This window comes from Odontomachus brunneus, unplaced genomic scaffold, assembly GCF_010583005.1.
Source record: "Odontomachus brunneus isolate Ranch 3 - 2012 unplaced genomic scaffold, Obru_v1 Obru_scaffold_062, whole genome shotgun sequence".
NCBI lineage: Eukaryota > Metazoa > Arthropoda > Insecta > Hymenoptera > Formicidae > Odontomachus > Odontomachus brunneus.
The window spans coordinates 1,031,166-1,045,674 of NW_022639512.1; the positions used below are offsets into that span (position 1 = coordinate 1,031,166).

The 14,509-nt window shown below is 36.8% G+C and overlaps 1 protein-coding gene and 1 long non-coding RNA gene across 6 annotated transcripts in view; one reads left to right on the top strand and one right to left on the bottom strand.

The window, feature by feature from the left end:
• Window positions 1-2,126: 2,126 nt before the first annotated feature.
• LOC116846239 overlaps window positions 2,127-14,509 on the top strand; it is a 13,870-nt gene continuing 1,487 nt past the window's right edge. The window contains exons 1-15 of one of the 5 annotated variants that reach the window (XM_032819809.1): window positions 2,131-2,686; window positions 3,524-3,623; window positions 3,947-4,080; window positions 5,586-5,981; window positions 7,207-7,242; window positions 7,306-7,917; window positions 8,748-8,979; window positions 9,242-9,349; window positions 9,494-9,588; window positions 9,765-9,831; window positions 9,921-10,252; window positions 10,909-11,041; window positions 11,178-11,432; window positions 11,548-11,667; window positions 12,775-14,497. In XM_032819809.1, coding sequence (XP_032675700.1) covers window positions 2,610-2,686; window positions 3,524-3,623; window positions 3,947-4,080; window positions 5,586-5,981; window positions 7,207-7,242; window positions 7,306-7,917; window positions 8,748-8,979; window positions 9,242-9,349; window positions 9,494-9,588; window positions 9,765-9,831; window positions 9,921-10,252; window positions 10,909-11,041; window positions 11,178-11,432; window positions 11,548-11,667; window positions 12,775-12,960 — 2,883 coding nt within the window. In that variant the 5' untranslated portion in view covers window positions 2,131-2,609 and the 3' untranslated portion in view covers window positions 12,961-14,497. Of the gene's footprint in view, window positions 2,687-3,523; window positions 3,624-3,946; window positions 4,081-5,585; window positions 5,982-7,206; window positions 7,918-8,747; window positions 8,980-9,241; window positions 9,350-9,493; window positions 9,589-9,764; window positions 9,832-9,920; window positions 10,253-10,908; window positions 11,042-11,177; window positions 11,433-11,547; window positions 11,668-12,774; window positions 14,498-14,509 lie in introns of those variants that run through there. The other 4 variants (XM_032819808.1, XM_032819806.1, XM_032819807.1 and 1 more) reach the window with 4 other exon arrangements.
• LOC116846240 lies at window positions 10,817-12,845 on the bottom strand. Its single transcript, XR_004378442.1, has 4 exons — window positions 12,701-12,845; window positions 11,558-11,687; window positions 11,130-11,457; window positions 10,817-11,049 (listed from the first exon to the last, which is right to left on the bottom strand). It is a non-coding gene; the product is annotated as an uncharacterized LOC116846240 (long non-coding RNA).

Consider the following 14,509-nt stretch of genomic DNA (forward strand, 5'->3'; position numbering starts at 1 on the left):
TGTAATATACAGGGTGGGCTCTATATATGTAAATGTATACACTCAAATAAATCTTCAGAATACGATTTTCGGAAAAAGTGACCTGAACAAAAGTTGCTCGGGCCTAAAAGAACTATCTGCTGGTGACTTTGGATTTAACCTTGGCCCCAACCTTCAAGGTTATTTGGAGGTCAACTTTGCTTATTTAAATAGAAACATATATTTTTTTATTACGGAATTGTATTCTATGTAAAGAAACAAACAACTTTGGTTTAAAAAATTTTTTTATACGACCTCTTTTCTAAGATATTTACGGAAATATCTATAAAATTATTAGTTTCAATAATTTTTTACTCGAATTCTATCAACTTTACCGAAAAATAACAAGAGATAAAAATTGTTTATTTTCTTCTTATAGAGCTCTGAGAATTTTTTTAGAGTTTGTTAATTAACTTTTTAGTACAGTATTTTCTTGCATTTTCTTGAAGTATTAAAAAGTTTATAAAAAATTCTGAAAAAATTCTCAGAGCTCTATGAGAAGAAAATAGATCACTTCAGGTCACTTTTTCCGAAAATCCTGTCCTGAAGATTTATTCGGGTGTATCCATACATTTAGCCTATCCTGTATATATTTTCACGTCATAAAAGAAATTTCTTCCAAATGAGAAAATATATATTTTTTTAAACTGTTACTTTTTTTAATAAAAGCATTGATTCTATTTAAACGCAAGAATTTAGACTTAAATAGATATGTTATTATTATTAAGTAAATTTTTTAATCTTTTATAGTTCTTCTCTCGGTACACACGTTAAGGATATGTGAGATCCGCTTTAATCTTGCAGCGTTGTTGATTGAAGTGAAATTGTGGTCGATACCGATGCTATTTCGTGGAGTTTTACGTATGCTTTCGTCGTTGAAACTGATCGAGAGATGCTGAAGTGTTACATCGAAAATTAATCTCCCTGCGATTTATTTTTATTTGCGTAAGAAAGGTGAAAGGGGAACAGCGGTGGAATATGCGTAGTCGACGATCCTCTTTGCTTTCTCTCCTTGATCTGAAAGCTGAAACCTTATGTGCTACTAATTGCTACCATTGTTACGACTAAGAGACAGAGAAACAAAGGGTCAAAGGTAAAAATGCGACCTTATCAACAGCCACTTCGTGTTCTTGCTTACCATTATGCTCGCAAAGTTCACCGATCGATTCCAACCGCGCGCATTTTCATTGTTCAAAATCAACCAAACGCATCTTTCATTTAGAAGGAACGAAAAGTTGATGTAGATGTATCGTAATTATTATTTTATATACTTGTGTGCATCTTGAAGTATTATCGCAGCGTTGATTGTCGACGAATCGCGAGCATCTTCTCTCACGTTAGAAGTTCCACATCGAATGAATGCACAGAAAGAAAATTAGTATCTATTTAAATCTAATATTTAACGATTAGTTAAATTAACAATCATTTTGTATATAAACAACAATATGTAATTCTGCACGGAAAAAACAATTCTGTTGGTGCAACCGAATTTTCGGTTACTCAAGAATCAGACGAAAACGCGGCTGTAAGAACAAAAAATTCCTTTATGAGGCTTCTGTATAGTGTTCTCAATTGTTCTCAGTTGTCTCAAACGAGTTCTAATGTCGTTGAATGTTCAGACGAATATTTTCGGTTGCGACAACAGAAATATTAATTTTCATAACAGAGATATCGCTTTTGATCACCTAATTTTCAGTTGGTTCCTATTTGGTTGCATCAACTGGGATTTTTTTGCGTGTGTTTAAAAGAATATTAAAATCTTGAATTTCATAAATTTCAACAAAATTTATTTAACTATATATAGTCTCATAAGAGATTAGTTTCATAGAATAATTTCACAAGAACCATAATATGATTATTTTGAAGATAATGATATCTTCTGACATTTTGAAACCATATTTTTAATCCAATATCTTGTGCTTCCCATTCGTGAAAATTATTTTCAAATAATAAGAATATATTTTTCTTTGTTGAATTACGTATAAAACGTATTGATACAAGTAACTTATTTTGATTTAACGCTGTGTAATCTCACTTTAAGGTTTACGTATCTAAAGGTTTAAATATCTAAAGATATTTTTAAAACAAGAACCACAAGTAGCATATACACGTTTTAAAAATGTTTTATAAACGTTAGAATTAAACCTTTCATAACCGTTTCCAAAACGTTTCATAACGTTTCTTTAACGTTTTTCATGAGTAAAAATGTCCACTCAAAAAACGTTAGGTGAAACGTTATTTTTGCGAAAAAAAATCGTTGAAAAAATGTTTTATAAACGTTTTAAAACGTTTATAAAACATTTTAAAACGTTTTATAAACAATTCATAAATAAGATTTCAGAGAGGTTCTTGTTAAAACGTTTCTTATTGGTGCTTTACGGTTCTGAAACTATAGATACTTTTAAGAAACGTTTCTGATACGTGTATGTGCTACCTGGAACGTTCTTTTTTCTGTAATAATTAAAGATAAACGTGTTTTAACCGACGTTAGATTTTTCCTCAAACTTGACTGACCATCTTCACACGGATTCATTTGATGTATTTCAGGCTCCGCCGTCTCATAGAATTCGTCGGATTCAACATCCGGAAAGATGGGTTGGGTCCTCCCCGGTCTCGGAGTGGCTTTCATCGTCATCGCTGCCGGCGCCACTATCGCCATTTGCAGAAGGTGATCATGATATTATTTCGCTATTATAGACGCTTTTTCCTCATTATTATTATTACCATTTCATTGGTTCCTTCGATGATATCTTTCTCAATCGATGGGATAAGAATACAATGATACACTTCTCGGAGGCTGATGAACGTTCTAATGCGTGCAACAGGTGAAAGCATCACTCAGCGAGCAATTATTACACCAGTAATTTGCTGCCTGTTCTTGCGCGAGCCCAAGTTTAATCCATTCTTCCCCAGAAAGAATAAATCTGGACTTATCTCGCTCCAGCGCGATATTACGACGGTCACGGGTGAAATTGCGATTCCAAGTAATGCCGACCATTGTTGGGCCAGTATGTAGCACAGTAAATCAATTAATCTGGAAGAACGAGATGATGTAACATAAACTAAATATAACACAGAGGGAGAATAACGTGGAAGAATTATTAAAAAGAAAATATATATAATATGTCACGTGTTAAAAGCACATTCAATCTGATCGTCGAGTCGACGTCAATGGGAGATCGATAAATGAAAAATAATTTATTTCGATAGAAAAGCGCTGCTCGCATTCGTGTATCATTTTATTTCAGGTTTTAATTAATCCAATTAGCACGATAAATTGAGCGATTGTCTCAGCCGTTACAGATTGAACGATTGGTCGAATAAAGCCACGCTTACTTTCGTCGGCTTTGTCCTGCAGCGGCCCTAGTCATTTCATCTGGTCCTTTGTTCCATTGTTGTAGCCGTTATTCCCGCATTGCGTTTCTCCCGAGCGAGTCCCTTGCGCCGTGACTTGCGGTACAGATATAATTAGTGCTTAGCTCCCGTTATCTCGTCAATCCCGCAGATATTGCAGCGGATGGCAGTTTGGCACCAGGAATGTCTGGAGCGTCTGCGAGGAATGGAGACAGAGGCTTTCATGGCTTTGGGCACCGCGGGAAGAAAAGGTGACTCGTGCATCTTCGCGGGCGCGACTTTAACATTTTTTATTCGAATCTTATATGAAGATTTCATAGTAGCCAAGAGCCTTAGGTTCACACAGTCACGCATCAGTACTATTACGTTTATATTGTTGCTCAAAGGTGTAAAAAATTACGATTGCTAATGCATATTAGTTATAATTGTTAATAACATTGTGTCAAAGTGCGACTTTGAGTAAGAGTGTTCAACATTCGATTGGAAACTTTGCGATTCGCTTCTGTAGACTCTGTAGTGCCTACTTTATCCCCCGATTTGTTTCTACGACATTATCATACGACATCATTTGAAGGTGGGATTGGTAAAGGCTCAGCATCCAACCGCCCAGACGATACCAGGCCTATATCGTCAGGCTGGGAATACCTCTCAACATCTCTTGCATAGCGACAGCGACCTCCGGTTAGACGCGCAAGGCGCTTTCACCAGGTATGCGACGAAGCGAATAATTAATAATCCGCACTATATTATAATATTCATATAATGGTCGAAGAGAAGACTACGGGAAAGAACTCGGTGAAAATAAAGCATGAGTAGACGAAATTTCTTTTGAAAAAGACGACGTTTAAACAAGTTCTCGGAGTTCTTCAAAGTTCTGCCTCTCAACTAAAATTAATTCGAAATGTTTTTCCTCCGAGTTAAGTTGATACCAAGTGTTACAATGAAGTTTATTCGCGCGTCGAGAAAACGCTACAATTCGCACCACTATACTATACGGAGAAACATAATTTTGCTCTTTTAACAAAATTGTCGTTGCTACTGCATATTTGTAGTGATATCAAAAAAATTTAGTTGACTTAACTAATTTTATAAATTATTCGTTATCAGAGCAGAAGTCGTTGCCAGGATAGAAAAAATTTCTTGAGTGTATTTGTCCTAAGAATCACGTTAATTTGCTATTGATGCAAAATAATGTATCCTTAGCAAATTTATTTGCTATCAAAGCAAAACTGCAACTGTTTATATAAATCCATCATGGTTCTTATAGTAAAATAACTTGTAGACTCAGCAAATTATATCCAGCAAATAGTGATTAGCAAATCTTTTTGTTGTCCATATAATAATGAAAAGATTTTACTAGACCAGCAGAAAATTTGCTAGGCCAACAAATTGTTTTTCTCCGTGTAGAAACTGTCAAGCGCTTTTGCGCAAAAATATCCGTGGGTACAATATACAGGATAAATCACTTAATGCTACACGGAAAAAAAATATTTGCTAATATATGGACAACTAAACATATTATAATAATATATATTAGCTAATAATATATATATTAGCAAATTTTTTAGCTATCCCAACTAAATAACTTTTACTATGAAAGCAAGAAAATTTGCTCCTACAAATTTGCAGTTAATATTTTTAGTTGTCCATATATTAGCAAATCTTTTTTTCCGTGTAGATTCTAAAATATTTTTTATATTTTAGAGAAAAATGTACAAGGAATAGATTGTAGGTTAAAATATTTCGCTTCTCACAATATTTACCCCCGCCAACCACACATTTATTTCTCACATACATTTTCCTCTAAAAACAACAGAGATATGTTAGAATCTAACGTCGGGTGACTCACCCTGGTCTGTTGGATTGATCGTGTACTCGACGAAATTGTTAAGTTAGATTATTCCACTTCAGTTTATGTTGAAAAGTTTCTGCAAAGATGTAAGACGTAATACATTACAAGGACGATTTTTCTTGGAAAATCCACGTCTCAAAGTCGCGTCGATCAAGGATGAGAAAACTTAGACCGCGTCAGTTCATCCCCGTAGAGACTCTCCCTCTCTCTCTCTCTCTTTCTCTTTAAAAGACCTGGCATGTCTTAAACTAACTCCATTTAACCGAGTTTATACTCACCTCATTTTTCCGCTTCGATCGTGTGCACACATATTTTATTTTACATACATAGAATATATATATTGTACCATACTATTATACAGATTCGAGGCTGTCGACAGGGACTTACATCCGCCCCTCGGCGGCAGCACGATACCACCTCAACCGCTGCGACCCGCTCCTCAACCACGGCCGACTGCGCGCCCAAGACCGTCTCCTCTGCACACGCCGAGCACCGCAGACTATCTTAGAATGCAAGAGGCTGGTCCAGGCCCGCTGACACCGCCGCCGTCGTTGCAGAGAGGACCGATGCGGTCGAGACCCCCCGGTCCGTCCGTGTTCCTCTTCCAAAACGAGCCGCCGAAGAATCTCGGCCCGTTCCAATCGTCGATCGACCGCTCCGCCTTCGTGTTCGGTGATGACACCGCCAAGACGATCACGGAGAGCATTCAGATGACGCCTTACGCCGGTCAGAACCACATAGAATCCAGATCCGTCAGGTACGTCTCGAGAGTAAGCAACGGAAAAGGAGTCTTCAAGTTGGATTAGAGCGACCATAGCTGCCGATAAATAAAATATTTCTTTCCTTCAACATGTTACTTTAGGCTTAGCTAATTCTCGGTCGGACTTGAGGGAGTCTGGGGCATAATGGTCTAGCAGTCATAAGTAGCAAATTTAATTTGCATAGACATTTAACTAAAATGATCAGAGTTGGGAAGTAACTCGTTACTTGTAATGAAGTTGCAGTTACAGTTACATTTTTTCGGTAACTGTAACTTAACTTAGTTACTTATTTTTAGTAACTTGTAACAGTTTTGTAACTTTTTTAAGTTACTTGGAAAATGTAAAAATAAAATTAAAATTATATGGTAATCGTATATTAATTTAATAAATTTATCAACGTATTTATGGAGCATGTGATTAAATTCTTTTATCTCTACAAGACTATTATTAAATTTTTATTATTTTAAGTACAGATTTGAAATTTGTTAAGTGGATAGACTAATTAATGTGATAGATATTAATTATAAAATTCAATTCTTATTTATACTTGATTTATATATTTAATTTTTATTAAATTCTTTATTTTAGTAAAGCTTAAAATGTAAGATTTTTGTATTTACATAAATAATTTACAATCATTTCAAGAAAGTAACTTAAAAGTAACAACTCGTTACTTTTTGAGTAACTGTAACGAGTTACTTTTCATAGCCAGTACCTTATAACTATAACTAGTTACATTTTCAGCAAGGGGAACTGTAACTGTAACTAGTTACTTTTAAAAAGTAACTTTCCCAACCCTGAAAATGACAAAAAAAGTATTGTTTGATAACGTAAATACGTATATACGGTAACGGTATATACGATAACGTATATACGGTAATAAAAAACAGAATGTTCTCATTGTTTGCCTCATGTAGATATATCAAACAAATTGCGACAAATACATAAAACAATACTTAGCATCTTTTAGCGAGGAACATTATGGCGACTGAGTCGGTAACACGCAGTAAGAGATATCTAATAATAATAATTGCAAAACATTTCATTACATGGCAACATCTGTTAAAAAAGTTACCAACGATACTCCATTATGTCCCACGACTCTATTGTGGTTCCCTTATTATTTTCTACAGCCTGCCAGGGAAGCAAATACATTCGTTGAGAAGTATTCTCTTAAAAGCCGTTTGACTTGATTTCTTAACGACTCACTCAATTTTCCAGACAATTCGAGCCCTCCCAGGATCCGGCGCGGTTTAGGTACAGTATGAACCCTCCTATTGACAATCACCATGACAACTTGGCCAACGAGGATATCGATAGGAATTACAGTAGCTACGATATCGTCCAGAGGAATCATATTGCGCGACCATATGCGAGGAACGAGCCCATAGGTTTGCCAAGTGGCTTCAACGCCGTTAATCCGTCGAATACAACGAGCCAGGTCATCATGGAGTCTATATATGGGCCTCAGACTGTCTCGCAGATGCTTCAGAACAGCGAAGAGCTGAACGGCGACCTAAACCGTAAAAACAGCGATATGCAGAACATCGAGATGACTCCATTCAAGAGTAGCGGCCATCAAGAGAGCATCGATCCCTACATGTTTCACGGCATGTCGAAGTCGCAAGATCTCGAGAGAGTCTCGCAGTATATACAGAGTCTACCTGACCTTCTCGCCTACGAGTCCGTGAACGAGCTCGAGACGCATCAGAATCGAGAGCCGATATTGTTCACGAACACCATCCAAGAATCGATCGACCACACAAAAGTCGCGAGCGAGTCGGCCTCGAGTCCAGTGCCGCCGCCGCCTGCACCACCGGATCCATCTCAAAAAGTCGCGAAGAAAAGCAGCCCGACCACCGGCGAGAGGATTTTCAGCGCCTTGAGATCGGTCACTTCGCAGAGTTACATAGACGCCTCAGAATTTTATAAGTAAGTTCGTTATTGAAGATCATGGAGGAAATTTTTTTATTTCATTTCATTTTACTCTTCTTTATATAGTTTTTTTAATGTTTCGACATACGAATTCGGTAAATATGCAGTATCACGCCCTCATCTTGGATTTTTTTTGAACTTTGTAAATTTGTATATTTTTATGCGTAGAATTGATTTCTGAAGACAAAAATTGTCGCTCACTTTTCGTTTTCTTGTTGTTTTATTTTTATGTTTTATAATGTCGGTAAGTAGGAAAGGCAAAGAATAGTTTATACATGCTTTTTTCTGCTTTAATCAAAAGCATAAACTGTTATAAAGCAGATAATTGTTCATACATGCTTTTCCTCTGCTTTAATAAAAAGCATAAACTCTGTTATAAAACAGAGAATAGTTCATGTATGACGAGAACGTCGTAATTGTTTGTATAGTTAGATCTAAATTTTAATCCGTATAAAAAGGTAATTAAGTTTTATAAGATAGTGTATATGATTAAAGCAGAGAAAAGCATACATAAACTATTCTCTGCTTTATAACAGAGTTTATGCTTTGGTTAAAGCAGAGAAAAGCATGTATAAACTATCCTCTGCTTTTCCTACTTATCATAAAACATAAAAATAAAAAAAAACAAGAAAACAAAAAGTGAGCGACAATTTTCGTTTTCAGAAATCAATTCTATACGTAAAAATATACAAATTTACAAAGTTTGAAAAAAATCCAAGGTGTTATACTGCATATTTAACGCGAATTCTTGCTGATATATGAATTTTGCTTCCGTACATGTTTTTGTTCGTTAGTTTATTACAAAATATATTTCTTTATACTTACAGTTCGGTGCTCTCCTCGGCACAACAAGTGCAACGGTTTACGTTCCCGTCGACGTCACCGTCGTTTGTAAACGATAATACCGGAAATCATCTACAAGATGCCGAATATCTGCAAGATATGCGAGATATTTATGCAGAAACTGATACAGATGCTGTTGGCCTGGACGTCTCGAGGCGAAGTTCTGATCTTTATAGTCCTGAACTAAACCTGGAAGCTCACAGGACAGCGCAAGAAGTACTAATTTACATTATTTACTTTATGTTTTAATATTTTTTATAATGGCATAGTTAAGAGAGATTTATTGAAGATGAATCAAGTTTAATATCATTGTTGACTATAATTGTGCAGTAGACAGATAAAAAAATCAAAGAAATAATTTAATATAAAATTTTTTATATCATAGTTTTAATTATTTTAAAATTATTAATTTCAAATTATTCTTTTTTATTTAAATTTTCAATTTTCTTTTCTTCTCTTATATTTTTATCTTCTACAGGTATATAATAGTCTACAAGATCCGCCGTCGTCTCCTTTATTAGTAAAAGAGAATAATCATGAGTCTTATACTTACTTATCAGATCCGAGTTTCACTCGCACGTCGGAGGTACGTACAGTTTTCTTCTAAAAAGTTTCTATATCTTATCGCAATTTGTTTCGCGAAGAGATCTTTATTGTAATTCTAAGGAATACACTGATAAAATGTAACCTTTGTCGCAGTTAATTAATTAATTAATTAATCATACTCTAGGACATTTTTAACAGCCTTGAACAAAGGCGTAAAAGTATAGAAAGACTGAACGGTATTCACGAATACGTGGAACTTGACGCCACCGATCCATCAAGGTAAGAACTAAACTATGCAGTCAAATATTATTAAACGTTAGTTTTGTCTATATGTACAATATGTACAATAATACTATTTTTAAGAAAGTATCGATGCATGTCAATCGTTCAACACGCATTATTCATCTATCATTATAAATCGAAACACATACTTTGTTCACATCTATTTTCTTCAGAAGACGAAACAGTCAGGAGCTCTACGCCGCCTTGGAGGAAGTGCAACTGAAGAGACGGCTTTCACAGGTAACGACTTGTTCTTTTTTTCTAATAAGAAAAATATTGATCAATATATGATCAAATAATCTGAAAAAAATGTATATATCGATTTTCAGGGTTTAGAGGAGTCGTATCTGAGTTACGTGATAAACGATCACAATAACAGATCGGGAAATCGTCGAGGATCGCTGGTTCCTGAGCCAGAGCCACCACCTGACGAGTCCACGTTGAAGAGAGCAATCAGTTGCGAGAGCGTATGTTCCGACACTAGCGTGAATCTCAACGACTTGGAGGAGGCACCCATTGTAGGGCACATTTGCGTCGGCCTTGAACATGAGAGATGGGGTGGTCGTGGAAGCGACAGCGAAGGCGACTTGGCCGTGAGTGTCCTGGAAGCCAGGGATCTGGTTGCTGCTGATGGTTCTCCTGCTCAAGACACTTTCGTTAGGTACGTGTCCTCTACTTGCTAGCATCAGTATGCCGTTGTGTGTAAAAAGATGGAACGTAAAAGATGGAAAATTCTATCTATGCACGGAGAAAAATAATTTGCTGACCCAGCAAATTTTCTGCTAGTTTAACAAAATCTTTTCGTTATTATATGGACAGCAAAAAGATTTGCTGAGAGTACTAATCACTATTTGCCGGATATAATTTGCTGAATCTACAAGTTATTTTGCTGTAAGAATCATGATGGATTTATATAATCAGTTGCAGTTTTGTTCCGATAACAAATAAATTTGCTAAGAATATATTATTTTGCATCGATAGTAAATTAACGTGATTCTTAGGACAAATACACTCAACAAATTTTTTTTATTCTGGCAACGAAACTACTTCTGCTCTGATAACGAATAATTTGTAAAATTAGTTACGTCAACTAAATTTTGTTGCTGTCATTACGAATATGCAGGAGCAACGACGACTTTGCTAAAAGAGCAAATTTATTTTTCTTCGTGTACTAATTAACTTTATATACACATAAAAAAATTAGACTACAACTTTTATACTCAGATTTAACATATTGTGCACAAATTTTATCAATACATTAATTGATAACCTACTTTTATAAATAAAAATATTGAAAGATTGTTTTTTTTTTCGTAGGGTGTGTCTGTTACCCGATAGACAGACGCACGTGCAAACAAGAATTTATAGAGGATGTCCATCGCCTAGTTATCAGGAGAAATTCCTATTCCCTCTCGATGGTGGCCCAGCAGGCAGAACACTCTTTGTCGAGGTGCTTTCCTATTGAATCATTCGTTTCATATAAATCTATTGCAGCAAAGGATTTAGAGATAAATTCTAATATTAATTCTAATATTAACGTATTCTGTCCCGTCAAAATTCACGTGATTATCCCTTTCATCGCCCAGGTATTTTCTGACGAGTCCAACATCGGCGGCGGTGCGTCCTTAATCGGCGAAGCCAGCTTGAAGCTCGGGCCCGCGGCGAGACCGCCAGCAACGACTTGGCTGGCACTCAGTGGACCTGCCTCACCCACTCCGCATCTAGGAGAGCTAATGTTCTCTCTGAGTTATTTGCCAACGGCGGAGAGACTCACTCTCGTAGTAGTCAAAGCCCGCAATTTGCGCGGCGCGAATTCTAGTCCGGGTGATTTCTTCGTCAAGGTAACGTATAGACATTCCTTTTCATCTTTTGAAAATCAATCATTCAGAAATCATTTAGAAATCATTGCAATTAAATAAGAGAAAAAAAAAGATATTAACGTCTTTTCTTGCTAAGGTATACCTACTTCAACAAGGGAAGAAGATGCACAAAAAGAAGACTTCTGTGAAAAAAGGCGAGAAAAGTCCAATCTTCAATGAGGCGATAATATTCAGCGTACCGGCGCACGCTTTACAGGTTTTGATAACTTTTTACTCCTAATGGCAACATGGAAAAAAAAGATCTGCTGTATATGAACAACTAAACATAATTTTCTGTATTAGTCACTTTTTCTTTGCTGCAGGAGCAATTGCTATGATAACAAGAAAATCTGCTCCTGCAACAAAAAAAGTAGCTAAAGCAATAAATTATATTTAGATGTCCATCTGTAGCAAATTTTCTGTAACAACGTTAGCCATTTTTCTTGCTGTAGAAGCAAATTTTCTTGTTATCATAGCAAGAAAATAGATTCCTGCAGCAAAGAAAAAGCTAACACAGCGAATTATATATAACTGTCCATATGTAGCAAATTAGTTTGCTGCTGCAGCAAATTATTTTTTTCCGTGAAGAACTATAACGGAAATATGTGTCAACTCGAAAAGTCGGTTTGTCCATATGAGCTGTTCCCGTAAACGAAGTGTAGTAAAGTTAACAGTTAAACTAATTTAACTTTCAAATCGATTGAATTGCATTTGCTTGTAATTGCTTGACAGTTGCACATCCTTTTGTCATTTTATTCGAAAACATTATGTTTTTTCACTTTAAGGCTCCTGGGGAGTCGCATCATCCATCTCTTTTTAATGACGTCAGAAGCGAGAAAACGCATGCTAAAAATTCCTGCAAAATACGTCGAGATAAACAGATATATCCACAAAACGACATTTGCGATCGATTAAGTACATCTCTAAAATACTCCGTACACTTTCCTTTTGTTCTAACAATCAACAGATAATTATAAAATAAATGTGACGTGCAATCGTCTTTTCTAACCTAATTTCCTCATTATCTTGTCATATTAATTTTCCGATTATCTATTGATTTTTAGAACAAAAGGAAAGTGTACGGAGTATTTTAGAGATGTACTTAATCGATCGCAAATGTCGTTTTGTGGATATATCTGTTTATCTCGACGTATTTTGCAGGAATTTTTAGCATGCGTTTTCTCGCTTCTGACGTCATTAAAAAGAGATGGATGATGCGACTCCCCAGGAGCCTTAATTATTAAACGTACGTTCTCTCTCTTTCTCCCTTTTCCTCTCGTCAAAATTTCACACAAATCGTTGTAACGGAACACACTCCTTTCAGACTATACAGCTGAGATTGACAGTGGCGGAATTGAACGGCGATCAAGGAGGTACGAATGTGAAGGCGTACTCTGTCGGACACATTATCGTAGGATCTACCTCGACGGGAAGAGCCTTAGCTCACTGGAGACAAATGTTAGCGGCCTTGCGGCGTCCGGTTGCCATGTGGCATCCTCTCAGGAAGTAGAAGCGGAACCCGCTCTCCGGCATGAGCCAGAGAAAAACGATCAGTCGAGCGAGAGATTTGCTCGAACGGTTCGACTGCGCATTCGAGAGCAGTCTCGAAGTACCACTTTTGAACCGATCATATGGAATTTTGTGTCACACGCCCGCGGCGTGTTCTTCGGTGTATCTGTCGTCGGGAAGGATACGCGTATGTTATATAATCCACTTAAAGTAAGATACAGTCCCTCGCGGAGATGCGCGTCGTAAACATTTATCTATTCAATCTAATATTAACGATCGTTCGGACCACCATGTGGCGATACGCGCTGTTCGTACGTGACGGAGGCGTCAAAGTAGCGACTCGAGATCGTACCGCGTACCGCACAGCTAAATCTCACAGTATCGAATATTAGTAATCCCGATCATTCGATTCATCGATGCCAGTAGCGTCGATCTCATCATTCAAGCACACGAATAGGCTCTAAAAAATTATCCGCGCCGTCGTTTCAATCGTGAGTTTGGTGAAAGGGCAAGTCTCGAGTGAATTTTGCATTCGGGTCTTTGCTCAAGACTCTAACGTATTCACGCCATTGTCCAGCGACAATGAAATCTTCCTCGTAAACAGATAGGTAGATTTATCTATCTGGAAATACTTAACGCAATCGACTGAAATGCAAAAGTTTACAGCAATGTGTTCCGTACAATCATGTTACATATCTCTCCCTGAACAATTGAGTATTTGAAGCAATTAATTTTGTCTTGGGTCTTTTTTCAGAGATATTCTTTTTTAGCTGTAACTTTTTCCCTTGAGAATCGGATGTACTCTCTTCGATCTTTGATTGTGCGTTTCATCGTTATTTAAGTATAGAGTAAATAGAGATGTAGAAACTTCGTGTGCGTTTATCAGGCCCAAGACAATGCAGAAGGGAGAGGAAGGGAGGAAGAGTGATAATGAAAGCGACAGTGGAAGTGAAAGTAAGAGCGGGTGCGAGAATATAAGACGTACTTGTAAAGTTTCCGCGAAAGTTCGTGATTCGTCATATGAATGTTAAAGATTAATGCATCTTCCATCGACATCATTACGACCTCGTCGCACTCGCGTCACCGTTCGTTGGTAATTATTGACATAACGAAGTTTTGACAAGTAAAAAGCACAACTCGACGAGAGCTTGCGAAAGTGAGAGGGGAACTTCGCAAAACTGTGTAATTTCTAACCCTATCGAAGTTCTGCGAAATGTGTAACGTTGTTGTATTCACTGTGGATATGTTGAGGCTTATACAGAGTTTATCACTGACGTTATCGCACGATCATACTGACCAGTTTTCCTCTGCACGAGCAGAAATGCGTACGCGATGATTCGTGTTCGGACTTCGAGCTAATTTCTTCAATCTTCCCCATTTAAATTGACGTCGTACTTTGCGATGTACTTGTTACGATTATATAGGGTGGGCCAAAATTGTGGAAACAGTCCAATATCTCGAAAGAAAAGCATATTTTAGGAAAATGTTTCAGACAAAAATTAAAGGGTTTCAGAAGATCTATTTAATGGCCAGTTTTGACTTTGAGTGGC